General features: G+C 39.6%; 2 protein-coding genes across 4 annotated transcripts in view; one reads left to right on the top strand and one right to left on the bottom strand.

Annotated features, from left to right (window-relative positions):
• The window catches only part of NADK2 (NAD kinase 2, mitochondrial), a 30,257-nt gene extending 28,700 nt beyond the window's left edge, over positions 1-1,557 (top strand). For both annotated transcript variants that reach the window (XM_072416596.1, XM_072416595.1), the window contains exon 12: positions 877-1,557. In XM_072416596.1, coding sequence (XP_072272697.1) covers positions 877-1,015 — 139 coding nt within the window. In that variant the 3' untranslated portion in view covers positions 1,016-1,557. The remainder of the gene's footprint in view (positions 1-876) is intronic.
• Positions 1,558-3,769: 2,212 nt separating this feature from the next.
• Positions 3,770-14,677, bottom strand: SKP2 (S-phase kinase associated protein 2). Of its 2 annotated transcripts, none has more exons than XM_072416597.1 (10): positions 14,603-14,677; positions 12,123-12,379; positions 10,825-10,936; positions 10,468-10,611; positions 9,807-9,941; positions 9,180-9,278; positions 7,904-8,031; positions 7,713-7,764; positions 6,974-7,081; positions 3,770-5,998 (listed from the first exon to the last, which is right to left on the bottom strand). In XM_072416597.1, the coding sequence occupies exons 1-10, from the start codon at positions 14,608-14,610 to the stop codon at positions 5,788-5,790; spliced, it is 1,254 nt and encodes a 417-aa protein (XP_072272698.1). In that variant the 5' UTR covers positions 14,611-14,677; the 3' UTR covers positions 3,770-5,787. The 2 variants fall into 2 exon arrangements, with proteins under 2 accessions (XP_072272698.1, XP_072272699.1); XM_072416598.1 differs by having other exon boundaries at positions 12,123-12,376; positions 14,603-14,667.

The following is a 14,677-nucleotide window of genomic DNA, read 5'->3' as shown; positions in this document are numbered from 1 at the left end:
GGTTTATACAACAGTACAGAGTTATTGTTGTCCCAATAAAAAAAAACAGTGGATATTAGTTCTTGGATGACCAACCACCAGGAGATAATTTTACCTTTACATCAGTCACTCCTGTTTACAGAGACACATGTTTAGGCTACTATTAATGTTCTCCTTTTGAAAATACTTGTTGCCCAGCAGTAAAGCTCTGACCAACCTGAAGTTAGTACACAGCAAATGAAATTGGTAATTTCTGAATGAATATTCTGCTCACTGGTTCCTTCATCAAGCAATTCTAATGGCTTCAATCCTGACAAAGCTTCTTTTAGGGGGGGTTTACAATTGTAGCCTCTATTTCTCTGAGCTCACTTTTTTCTGCATGAGTTTCAGCCAATTAGCATTTTACCATGGCCTTTATTATTTTTTGTTCTCATTCACCCTTCCCAAATTCTAGTTGGTTCTTTCTGCACAAACACATTAATATTGTTAATAAATAGGATCCATATCGTGCTGCTAAAGAATAAATAGAGGTATTAAATAGACTGACAATGACTTGGGTAGGGGAGAGGACCCTTCCCAGAAGAGCTTACAATCAAAATACATTACTCCAATCGCCATGGAATGTGACACTGGGTCATTAAAGAGTTACAAGATCTTACAGATCACCCACAAGCTCAGCTGTGTTTAGCAAAAGATTTCTTCTGCAAGTCATGCAAACCACCCCCCTATCAAGCCTCCCTCCCACACAGGAGCAAGCAGGAAAGCCATGTTCCTATCTAGGTGTTGTCCATATGTCAGATGTCCTTAATTTGGGCACTACCTGTACCAGAAATATCTTGCAATGTTTTGCATATATTTTTTTTTTTTTTTTTTTACATTCATGTTTATTTCTCATAGGGTGTGTGTACGATCCCGATGCTGGGATGCTTGCATGGTGGTAGATGGGGGAACATCTTTTGAATTCAATGATGGCGCCATCGTATCGATAACTATGGATAAGGAGGACTCACTGTGCACAGTACTGCTGGATGACTAACCATCTCGTAGGGGACAACACAAAGCTTCAGCTGCAGAACAGAACGTAATGCTGCCACAATACCCTTTACCCCATGATAACCCTCGTCTCAGGACACTAAAATACAACTGTTATTATCTCAGCATTACTGACCAGAAATGAATACTAGTTCTGCCCTGCAGGATAACACTAGCACTCAGCAGACTCGGCTCCTCCACGGATCACGTGTGGGCACCTTCGTGTTTAAACTGTGAATCTAGACTTATCCTCAGCTGTACTACATACCCACATTGATGCCAAGCTCACATGACTGCTGTATTCCCAGTCATTGGACTTTTGTATATTTGTAAAAAGAAATATGCTATTGCCACCTCTAATGCAATTTTGATAGCTTGCCTGCTTTTTGCATTTTTTTAGCTGTTTAAAGCTCTTTTTTTTCTAGCGAAACAATCACTGGACTTTGGAGCCGATGTACCAACTTTCTATCGCCACCTAATTACAGCTTTTTGATGAAAAATATATATATATGAAATATATCCATTATTTGAATTTTTCACCCTGAACTATTGAGTACTTTGTGTTTCACTAAGAGTTTTTGGTAGCCACACAGATAAATGATTTAGCTGTCCCAGTTGTCTCAGGGACACAGACCAACGGGTGTGAACAGCCATGTTTTTTTTTTTTAGATTGATTTCTATTCTGACCTTGTTCACATAGACTTCAGCTCATATAAAAGTGAATACGGCAAGCATTTGCAAAGCTGTAACATATGAAGCGTTTAAAGCATTCCTCTGCAGTTTTACAGCTCTGATAAACCAACTCCTGCACCTTAATGTGGAAGTTTAGTCTGAAGATTTTGCATACTTTGAGTCAATGTCAGACTTTACATGTGGATTTGTTCGGTTTGTCTTTGGAGTGGAGAAGTATCTTTACAAGCAGACCACTATGGGCTTCTTCTGTGGAGATGGGTGTCTTGCCAACAGGTGACTATTCTTTGAGCGTTCAACGCATAAATATTTGTAAGCTGGGTGGTAAGAAATTGTAGGTGGGTGACAGCCCCTGTATTATGATCCAACTCTTCAGCAACCACCCAAAAACAGCCAGGTGATTACTGAAAAGTGCCCAGTGGTGCACCAAGATAAAACTGGCCGGGGAGAACAAGGTAGGTGCCCTTTATGAAACAGCTGAAAACAGCACTGGCAGAAGCAATAGGCTGATTCTCTAGCCTCGGGGAACCATTCACTACATCAACATTTAAAACAATCACCTTTAACATGGGAGTAATAGCAGTGGACTGACACTTCAGGGGTAAGCTAATCATTTGCGCTTGTGGGCAAACAGCTGAGTTGCTTAGAGGTCATGTTGTTCTACATGCCTATGATACAAGACCTCTGGTAAAAAGGCAGAGGACACAACCACATCCCACAATCAAGGAGGTAAGAGACTATACGGTAGAATGACTTCAGGCTGAGGCTATGGCTAGGCACACTGCAAACCACTCCTAAACCATTAGTAGAAAGTGAGTTAAAGACACTTGGCAAAGTGTGACACTGGCACCCAATATCAAGAACGAGGAATGTTTTAGCCACCCCATTTCCAGGTTGCAGGCAGTTTACATAAGCATTATCTAGCACATAGTGTGTTAATCTACAATAAGGGTTGCTAAAATCCTTACAATAGTTTTATTATAAACCTGTGTGGGTATTTCACCAAAGACACGTTTTGAAAAAAAAAATATATATAATTGCTTCAAATAACAGTTAACAGTTCTACATTTGTTTCACGTTTGCAGGGAGACATCAGCAATCAAGGACTTGTAAATAATAGATGGCCTAGTCCGTTTATAGCTTGTTTACAAGTTGGTTGACAGTCATTATCTTTGGATAATACCAGACATACACAGTGGAAAGAGATGTAAAAACACACTGCTCCTAGCATATTTAAAGCAATGCACATACAGTCTATTTAAACCATCATTTGGATAGATGTTGATATCCTTCCAAACTATTGTATTTAGATGCTTGGAATGAAGGCCTAAAGTGTTCTGCACTGGCCTCATTTCTACTGAACACCATTAAGATAAATTAAAATGTCCATCGTGGGCCGTATCACCTCATCCAATATCTGTGTTTGACCTGACAAATGTCCTTATTGGCTAAATGGACACCAAACTCTCATAGAAAACTTTCCCAGGTGTGAAAACTCTAAAGAATGTCTTTGGCAAGGCCATATGCAATGCTGTTCAAAAGTTTGAAGATGTAAAAAAAAATAAAAAACTGTAAAGCAAGAATAATTTATAAATGCTTTCACAAATTCAAATTGTTAATTTTTAGCTCACTTTACATTTTGTAAATTACCAAGAAAAAACTGAATCAAATTAATATTTAGAGTGACTGTTCTTTGCCTTTAAAACAGCATCAGTTCTCTTGGGTATGCTTGCAGAACCAGGGAGTTTGGAGGGTTATAGTAATGTGTATAAGTTTAACCAGTTGCATACCAAACAGGTTCTAATTATCATTTCCATGTGGAGTCATCAAATGAAACAAAAACTGGTGTGGGAGGTTTAAACGTGGCTACCAAGGTCAGTTTGTGTTTCACGTCACAGGTTTTATACACCATGGCAAGACATGAGGTAGTTATACTACATATAGCAAGGTCTGTGTATGACTTGGAAACCAGATCAAACAGCTCACCATGAAAAATAAGAACTGGGGTACAAAAATATGGTAGCAAGTGGTGTGGTCTGATGAGTCAAACATTGAAATATTTAGAAATATTTTAGCAGAAGGCACTTTATTACACCAAAGGGCTGTAGAGCAGTACAATGAGTGGAGGTATCTTGCAAACAGATCAAGAATTTATCAATCAGGCCGTGCATAAGATTTGTCACAAATGTATGCATGACATTGACCTCAAACATACAGCCCATGGCATTAGGAACTACCTTCATTGTAAATAACAAGGAGTCCTGGACCGCTTAATTGTATGACTGAAACAGAGGCCTGATAACATTGTGTATCTGGGAAAATAAATAAAGGATTTTAGACAGCCTATATATCCACAGAAGATCTGTGGTTAGTTTTCCAGGATATTTAGAACAACCTACCCACTGAATTCAACTATGATGAACAAATATTCACAAACTGTTGCTCTTATAGTTTATATGGCTGCAAACTACACAGGTTAGAACACATTCACTACTCAACCTCCTGGATGTTTATTTTAAGTGTTCTTTTCCATATTGGTAATGCTTTTTTACTCCCAGAGCTATACCCCAAGTATTTTGGCTCCTATTAGCTTATAGAACCACTGTGACCTCAAATCGGTCATTTAGGATGCATGCACTGACTCTCTTTAACAGCTCCTGGGTTTAAACAAACTAGCATTTGCAGAATTATGTTATTCATATTACAGCTCCATACTTTACACAAAAAAGGATTTCCTTAATGTAACATTTCTGTGTGTAACATTTTTCTGCTAGCAGAGGTAGACTCAGGAGTGTAGTTAGAAAAACTACCTGGTGTATTTCCCACACTAAAATGTTAAAGATGACATCAGCTTGGCACAGCTTTATATGTTTATGGCTCTTCCACTAATCAAGAGATTGGACCAAGCTACCTAAAATTGTTTGTGTGATGGGGGGGGGCATGACTTTTAGGTTCTTATTTTACAGAAAATTCATAGCAGGGTTCTCCCCCAGGCTCTTTGAGCTGGGTGAACCACCCGGCCCTTTTCAGCACCCACCCGGCTGTTTTTGGGTGGTTACTAAAGGTTTTTTGGTCACAATACAGGGGCTGCCAACCACCTACAATTTCTTCCCACCCGGCTTAAAAAAAGTTCTGGGTTGAGCACTGCATAGGATAATAAAGATGAACTCTAAGCAGATAAATGCAGGTCTGCGATCATCCATACATAAATGTATTTTTAATGCAAGCACTAGGAGTACCTGAATCAGAGACCTGTTATCAACCTTGGATATTCCTTTACAGCAGAGCTCAGACAATGCACCAATTGGGTGTGTAATGCAATGCTCATGTGCTGACAAGGAGCATGCAGACAACACAGTGCAGAGATACGCAAGGTTATCCACCTGCTGCTTCTTTCACAGGACAGTCACAGGGCAGAGGATCATGTTAATGAACTGCTGCAGACCAAAAATCAGGTCTTCTGCCCTGGCAAACATAGCTGTGCACTGCTCAGGACAAGTAGAAATGTGCAAAATCTCCCTTATATGCATTTCATCTGCATACTTTGTGTGTCTGGAGCTCACATTTATCTTGCTACACATTTCCAGCACTGGCCCTTTCTTAAAGGACAGGAATGATCCAACAAATGCAATGTAATGGAAGTTTTTAGTTTCTGCATATATTTTCAGACCTACAAAACCATTACCATTTTTTACCAAATTATTTTCAGTTCTACACTATCTAAAATTTAAATACAGATAAAATGCTAAGAAATATCATAGTTGCTGTTCAAGCAACACAATGGTCTAAAAACACCATATGTTGGTCTTGTGTAGAGTGTTATCCACAGCAACAAATCACAAGAAAATGTCAGCTGAATACCGATTTGTTGCTTTGGGTAACAGACACAAAATAAAAAAAAAAAAAGTTCATTTAAGTTTGCGTAGCGTGACGTGTGCACCGTCCTAGGAATGTTCAGCAAATCACCAGTCTAGGTTTGGTTTAGGAATGCTACGTACAGTACTTCACAGGGTAGAAAAAGTCAGTCCTATTCAATTTTGGCTGTTCAAGTTTCTGGATATTCGGGACAAAAGGTTCCTTTTCCTTTTAATAGTCTGTACGACTTAACGTCAGCTTGCATTTCATGCCCCATATCTCCCGGCACTTCTTGAGACCTGTGGTGGGCCTGGCGATGGTACTGAAGAAGGAAGTGTTAATGTTCACGTGAGGCATTGTATCTCTTAGTAACTTCAAGGAACTATCTGTCACTATGCCATAAACACTGAGAGTCTTTAGGGGCATGTACTTCCCCAAATCACTGTGGGGGGAAAAAAAAAATATGCATCAGTGATACATTTCTTATAAAATTAGCAATGTTAGATATCATTTCCACCTGCAGTATGCCAGCTTGGAGTCCAAACCAAGATGTGAGGAGCTTAGGGTGACAACACTGCTATTTACATATATTTTCATGTTGTATATTGCAAATATAGTATGTATGTTACACATTTTCAGTATATATAGAGGCCTAAAAAAATAGTTTGGAAAGTTCAGTGGTATGAATATTCCTGTATTATGAGCTGCACATTAGTGTTAATGTTTTCATTAACGGGGGAATAGGTCTATTAATAAACCCCCCTCACCTTTCTGGATAAACACTGTGCTTACCTGGACTATGTGCAGAGCTAATCCTGGGCTATACCTAAAAGCAAGTCCAGTAACCCCAGCAAACCAAGTAAGGTATTTAAATATTTTTTATTATTGTGAGATTTGTAAATTAAAACAACCAAATAAAACCAATCATTGCATCACTAACAGAGGTGAATCCTCGCTAGGCCTACACTTTATTTTCCACAGATCCTTCTACGTACTTCAAACATGGACTAAAGGGATCTTGAACTTTACAATAACCTGTTCCCCATACACAAGACTACTCGTGACGTCTCACCCATAGCCAATATTACAATGGCAGAGGGGAAAAAACACTATGCGCTGGACATTGAACTTATACCTGAACATGGCCAGAATGACATCCACATGGGACTTAGGTCATGCAGAGACTGTACAACGAGTCTTGCATGTTACAAGGAAGGAAAAAAAAAAAAAAAAAGTACTGACAGGCAGGTAAACACATTTATGGCAGAAGACACCTAAAGCAAGCAGAGGGCTATGTGCATTTGATCCTTGAAAACCTGCAATGTGTGGAGTCAGATGGCTTCCATAATTGATTATATCATTCTATTTAGGAAATAAAGGCAATTCTCAGTTTAATTAATATGGTTAAAATACTTACAGCAAGGATGCTGGACAAATCTGATAGCAGCGACTGAGGCCAAGATGCTGGAGGTGAGGAAGTTGGTGTAATGCTGGAAAGCAATCCGGAGTCAGCAGCACACTGTCACTGCAAAGAGGAAAGACGTAATTACAAAGATTTCTCATAACACACGGAAAAATTTTGTCTACCGTTATTACCACCCTTTGATTCTATTAGAGAAACATTAACCACAACATACACCTTCTAGGATATGTATTCTGACAACCAAAGCTACCTGGAGGCCAAAACACAGGGGGCCTGCCCACTTAATGTGTCAAAATCATATGAAGTTCTGGCTGCTGGAGAGAGGAATAACGCGAGTAATTCCCTTGTTCACCATTACCCTAACAAAATGAGGTGTAAATTTGCCATGCAGAGGGTACCCAGTGCAGGGGTAACCATTTCCAGGTCCACATTCAGCTGTAATATTTTATCTTGTTGAGTTAAAGGCTTACAGCAAGTGAGGAGTTCACAGTTTAAAAGTTAAGTTTGTGCCAATAAAGTACTCTAACAAGTGACATAATTATTATTATTATTATTATTAAACAGGATTTATATAGCGCCAACATATTACGCAGCGCTGTACATTAAATAGGGATTGCAAATGACGGACTAATACAGACAGTGATACTAAAACTAAATTGACAAACAGAAGCTTGAACGAGTGCACAAATAGAACTCCTTTATGAGTAACAGGTACAATAATAGGCCAACTCACCTTAAATCTAAATTGGTAAGATCAGGACATCTGTGAACTAAAGCTTCCACATCTATGAAGAAAAAAAAAGAAAAAAAAAAAGGAGCTTAGCTGAAATCTGGTTTACAAGTCACATACATACATACACACACACACACACACACACACACACTATACACACAGATAGATACACAAGTTTGACTTTAATATACCAGCTATCTCCAGGTTTTGCCGATAACCACTGAAATTCAGCTGGGTTAAACTTTTGGGAAAGTTATCCACTGCACTCTTCACATGGCTTGTTGTGAAGTCACACCAGGAGAGGTTCAATTCATCCAGCCTGCATGAAATACAGATGAAGGGGGAATTACTTTCAAAACAATGAACTATAATGTTCCACATCATCAATATTTTTCTGCTAAAGTAAATTATAAAGATTATATATATATATATATATATATATATATATATATATATATATATATATATATAAAGATTTAGGTGTAATCAGTTTGCTTAGAATCTAGAATCTGCCTTTAGTGAAAGCTGAAAAAAATAAAAAATAATCAATACATCCTGATCTGGACATGAGGTGATTGTAGTGTAGATTTGTAGTATGACCCCAACCCCTGCTAACAGTCTACTGGTTGGCCAACATCAGAGACACTTGGAAGTTGGAACTTACTAGGTCAAGCTTGAGGAAAAGCAAAATTTTAAACTGAGGTTTCACACATAATTTGCCATTAATCATGTCTGCACATTTCGTCTTTGAAGCCTGCCACAATTACCTCTTCCAGTGCTGCACTATACAGTCCCCACACTGCCGATTTAATCTTCACATAGGCTGTGTGTACACGTTAGACTTGTTGTTGGAAAGAACCTTTTACAATTCTTTCCAATGGCGAATGATTGAAATATACATGAATGAGCACAGTACAAAGGGGCAGCACCACCACCTAATTCTCGATCTCCTATGTGGTCAAGAAGAGTGGGAGCCCAAAGCCTCCTGGGATACCTACGTCAGGCATCCCTGGAGGCTCTTGGGCGCTCCTCTGCGCATGCCTGATATGCCTTTTTGCACAAAGAGTAAAATTTGCTGATCTCACCCATGCACAGTGAGATGAGCAAATTTTTTTTTCATCCTACGTCACTCAATCTCGCGCCTGGGTCAAGTGACGTAGAATGAAGAACAGAAGATGGCGGCGCACAGAGGGCCGGCCCCGCGACAACGCGGGACCCGATGCAAGACACCCCTGGAGGGATCAGACTGCCCTGCGAGATTGAAGGCAAGTGTATTTTTTTTCCACTTTTGAGTTTAGTTCCCCATATGCTCAATTCTGCAAAGGCATATAAAAAATCATTAGTTTCAAACACATTTAAAAAAATTAAATTGATCTAAATCTGTTTTAGTTATGCCTTGAAGAAAAAAAATCTTGACCTTTTTCTGTTTGGTGGAATGAAAGTCCATTTGTTGTGTCAAAGTCTTACCTAGAGCAGCTCTTCAACATGTGTGCAAGTGATTCTGATGAGAAGCCGAAACAGCCACCGAGGTTCAGCCTTTCCAGATCTGAATTCTGGGCAATGGCACTGAAGAGAAAAAAAATCTCCAATAAGTTTTACAGAAAAAACAAGCTCTTTTATAAAACATTACATTGCCTAATGTACTGCACACGCACAATATTTTACCTAGATTCTATTAGGCAGCATAAACTATTTGGACTTTATGAAACCTTTTGAACTTGGGTCAATCCAATCTTTAGTGCATTAGGCTGCACAAAGCTTATAAATACAACAGGTCCCCATGTCTTTAACAACATTCTTTGCATTGTTTTTGGCTTAACCGTTATGTATATGCGCATACTCCCTACTGAGATTTTTATATATATTTGTTTTAGACACCAAAACTGTGAACCACCTGCATAATGTTTACAATGCTATGTGGGTAGTTAAAGCAGTCAATTTATTCTAAACTCTTGAACCTGCTCATTACTATGTTGACTGTATCATTTAGGCTACCCCAAAGATACCTTCATACATGTAAAAAAACTGCATACTTAAAAAAAGGAAGCCATAATATAAATAGGCATACTCCTCTAAGTTATTGTTGACTCTTACCATATGATGTCGTCAGACAGCGTCAGCCCCTCCAAACTCAGATCCTGCAGCTTATGGCAGCGAGAAATGATGCTCTGCAAAGTGTCAGCGCTGATGTTGCAATGAGAAAAATCTGCGTGCTGTAGGCGCAAAGGTCTGTAAAACATATTCAGTAAATTCAACTATATTATACTGGTTTACTCAAATACTGCAAACAAAACAGGTGATAAACCACCACAATGAGGCAGTGCTAGCTATGTCCATAGTTTTATTCTTCTGAAAATCTCCAAAGACAATTTTCAATGATATTACTCCCCTATCTATCTAGGATAGGAAGAAGAGTACAAAGACCCCTGTCCATCACCTTAGGTCTTAGTTTATTAGGAGGTATACCATGCTTAAAATAATATATAGTGAATTTTAGGTTTTTCATGTAGGAAAAAGGGTTTTTGAATTAAAAAAAACTGTGTGGAGGTTCTTCTAAGGTTTCCAGGGGAGATGACCATCGAGTCTGGGCAATTATAATCAGTACATTAAACTAGTGCATGCCCATGGGCACTGCAACCTGTGATAAATCCAACAATGACTGCTCAGCCAATAGAAAAACTGTCTATTTACAAAGCTTGGCCATTACCAGAAGGAATGATAAATGTGCATAAATTGTGTCTAGAAAATCACTCACTTAATTTGTTTAAACATTGGTTCTCCAATACAAGTTCTGGGGCAGCGCAACACAACCACTCCCAATGACAATAGATTTCCAATAACTTCGTCAACCAAATGTTTCCCAGTGAGGTCTAAACTGTGCCACAGCGATTCATCACATCTAGGAGAGAGGAAAGAAGATACTTTATGCATGGGTATAGTAATTACAAGATATTACAAATGGTTTCATTTTTGGAATGAATATTACAAAACTACAGAAGAGTACACATTTTAATTTATTTTCTATTGCTAAGGTCTAGGGTTGCGAACAAAGAATACCGCAACTAACATCCACTTGTAAGTAATGATTTACAATTATGTGCAGAATACTTACGACAGTCGTCTCCACCGCTTACAAACACGTGACACTTTTAAGAGATCGGTTAGATGCAGGTAGGAAAAGATGCCCAGTAGTAACTCATCTGGTAGGGAATCCCAGGATATTCCTTATGATAACAAATGTGTAAATCAATGGCTTAGTGAGATAAAAAAAAAAAAAAACAAAACAAAAAACAGAGCTGAATTGCCAATGAATTCAGTTATCTATTCATTGATATCAGATTTTTGCAACTCCCAGTATGGACAAAAAGGCAAAACTAGAAGCCAATCAGATGTGCTGCATATATTTATGCTGACAAGGAACAAAAGAAGAAATTACAGTGAGTTACAAAGTAACCTCATCACTCTAAAACTGCCTCTTTCAAACTTTTTAACATGGGGGAACCCTTGACATAGCTTTCAGTTCCTAAGAGAACCGTGGCTATAATTACTACTGTATATACACAGCTTACAGTACATTAAGTGGTCAGTAGGAAGAACGCCTCTTACATTGTTGGGCAGTAGAATGATTGTCACCCTTACAGATAGCCAAAAAGATCATTGGTGTTAAACTGACTAGAGGCAGAAATTGTTCATTGCTTAAGGAACCTCTAGCAAGCTCTGAAGGAACAATAGGGTTTCACAGAACCATGTTTGAGAAACACTGGCATAGGATGAGCCCTATCTTCCTGCCTGAGCAACAGAGTTTCTCAACCAGACTTCCTCCAAAGGTTGCTAGGGGTCCTTTAAAGCAATGAGCAATTTCTGCATCATGTCAGTACAATCTAAAAAGATCATTGGTCTCACTATCTGTAAGGGTGGCACACTTCCCCTGACAACCACGATAATGTACTGTGGATATACAGTAGAACCACGGGTATCCGGAACTGGAAAATTCAGATAATTGGCAGCCCATCATGATTGCTCCCACAGCCAGAGCCGAGATGTAGCATGTGGTCTGCATACATAAGCAATAAGGTAAGCGGAGCTTTTAGGAGAGCTTAGCTGATTGCCCTGCCATTGGTTCAAGCATCATCAAGGTTTCCCTTTTCTAAGCCATTCAGCACTAGAGGTGAATGGGGACAAGACTCCCCATTTAAGTCTAGTGCTGAATGACTGAGAAACCTCAGTTAACCAGAAACTACACTTATCAGCCATATCCTGTGGGTGCCGGATAACCGAGGTACTACTGTAGTTATTATAGCAGGGCTAACCCCCATGACATGAAATTTATTTCAAGGGTAAAAACCATTAGGAAATAGTGGCCTAAATGCACTGCACCCTAATCCATGACAACAGAACAGAAATTCATACCTGGTGTAGATATTTTGGATGCTCTTGGACGTCTAGCAATAACAAAAGTGTCATCTTTCTCTTTTTGTTTCTGACGCTTATGTAGTGGAGTACTTGTCATGATTTGGTCCAGAGGAGTATTTTCTGTGTCCAATGGATCTTTCTCCATGGGCGTCACTCCCATTCCACAAAGCAGATCTGAGCTCTTCCTCGAGTCCCATGTCCAGTTTGGGGTGTTCCTGGCAGAAGCAGGAATTTCCTTTAGATGTTTTCTGCTGCTGAAAAAAAAAAAAAATCTTATTTGGTCATTCTGCTCTGCCAGCACAAGATTAATATTTACACAGAATGATTAAGGTGCACACAAAAAAAAACAAAAAAAAAAAACAAAGGGTGATTACCTGACAAGTGGAAAGAGATGAAATGACATTATCACAACTCTATCTAAAGAGTCAATGAAAAACAAGGGGCAATAAAAAAAAAAAAAAACAGCACAAACCTACAGAGAAGCACCCCCTCAAGTAAGGGGTTTCATAAAATATGAATAAAGATGCAGTGGCTTAACGTGTAATTGTATGTAATTGAAGCTTTGTAAAATAACAGGTGTGCGCTGTATGAGCCATTGTTGTTCTCACAGCGTAATATATAATTAACATAAAACTGATCAAGCATTTCAGGGTTCAACCCAGAAATTTTTTAAAGCTGGGTGGGAAGAAGCTGTAGGTGGGTGGCAGCCCCTGTATCGTGACTCAACTCCTCAGCAGTCACTACCCAGAAACACAGCCGGGTGGTTATGTAAAAGTGCCGAGAGCTGCGCCCGGCTAAAAAGAGCTGGGGACATCACTGCATTTTCAGCAGACTACCTCACCCGATCTCGGCCCTGCGCAGAGCAAGATCGGGTGCGATAAACAGAAGCTGGGAAAAAAAAAAAAAAAAGAAGACAGTGCTGGCACTTCCTCTGCAGCAACATGGCACCCAATCCAGGAAAGCTGCAGAAAGGTGGTGCAATTTCTTTTTTAGTTTAGTTCTCCTTTAAGAGTTTTTCCCTCACTATCTGGCCTGAAACCATTTTCAGGAGGAAGTGGATGGAAATGTAACTAACAGAGATAACAGAAATGAAACATGAGCTTTATCTTCCTTACTCTATGGGAAACTAAGGCTATGTACACGTTAGACGATTCTCACCCGATACGAACGCTCATGCTCGGGAGAAATTGCCACGTGTACAACAGTCACCGACATCCTTGATGGATCCCAGTGTTTAACCCAGAATTTTTTTTTAAGTTGGGTGGGAAGAAACTGTAGGTGGGTTGCAGCCTCTGTATTGTGACCCAACTCCTCAGTAACCACCCGGCTGTTTTTGGGTGGTTACCGAGGAGTTTGGTCAGAATACAAAGTGCTGGGTGGTGCCAGCTAAAAGGGGCCGGGGAGAAAGCTGGATCCGAAAGACAGAGGAGAAATCAATGGAGGAGAGTACAGCAGGGTGCCGGACGGGGATATGTGCGAAGCTTGTTTGTTCATCAGTCGCTGGAAACAATCTTTCATGAAAATTGTGTATGCAGCCTAAGATACAGCGCTTCTTTCTACAATAATAACCTATCGGCATTTGTAAAAGTTGAATTTGTACAGCGGCCACCATACATCCCTGCAGAGGAGGTCCGACATGACTATTCAAAATCATACAGGGATTATAAAAAAAATTTAAAATTAAATATCCAAAATGCCTGGAGATGGCCTGTAATAAAAATAGCCACAGTGCTCCCCTCAGAACCCTATAGTTACAGCCTAAAAAAGAAAAACCTGGGTTGAACATTGAGCCAATATTATTATTGGCAACAGCCAATCTTACCCATGACCCCCATATCATTTCCTTCAGGTTAAAAAATAAAATATCATATTTGGCTCTATAGGCAGCCATACACTTTACAGTATTTACAATTTATTAAAAACATTACAGAAATAATATTTATGTCCATTTTTTTAGCATATCTTCCATCCTGTTACTCCTCGTACTTTAAGTGGAACTAAACAAACAATGAAAAGATGCGACCATGCAGGTCCATTATTGTGGAAGCGACAGCCAAGGTCCCTTGTGCAAAAATTACACTTACCTGCCTGATCATTAATACACTCACCTGTCCTCGTTCCATCGCGTGCGCTGCCATCTTTACCTGCTCCTCCTTCTGGTTTTCAACCAACTTTATTGGAAAGGCACACAGGAGTTCATTGAGCCCCAGAAAAAGCTTAATTTTCATTGTGCAAAGTGATAATTCCATACGAAGCCCTCATTTTGGCCCCATCTTTGTTTATAAAGTGCACCCAGTGCCCATTTCCCTCCATAGGAACATATAATAGTAGTCAGGCTGAGGGGTTGTTTAACCAGCAGGGATTAAACAATCATCCCCTGCCTGCTCAGAACCGGCAGAAGCCTCCTATACCGTACCTTCCCCGGTTATACATTCCCTCCCCCTGTTCGTTCCTCCGGTATTTCCCGGTGATATTACCTCTGCATGATTCACCCGCCTGATCCGAATCACAAACTTCCCGCGTCCCTCCTCACTCACGTACGAGCGTGTGAC

This window comes from Pyxicephalus adspersus, chromosome 6, assembly GCF_032062135.1.
Source record: "Pyxicephalus adspersus chromosome 6, UCB_Pads_2.0, whole genome shotgun sequence".
NCBI classification, from domain to species: Eukaryota; Metazoa; Chordata; class Amphibia; order Anura; family Pyxicephalidae; genus Pyxicephalus; species Pyxicephalus adspersus.
Note: the sequence above shows the minus strand (reverse complement) of the source record. Positions and strands in the feature narration are given on the sequence as shown.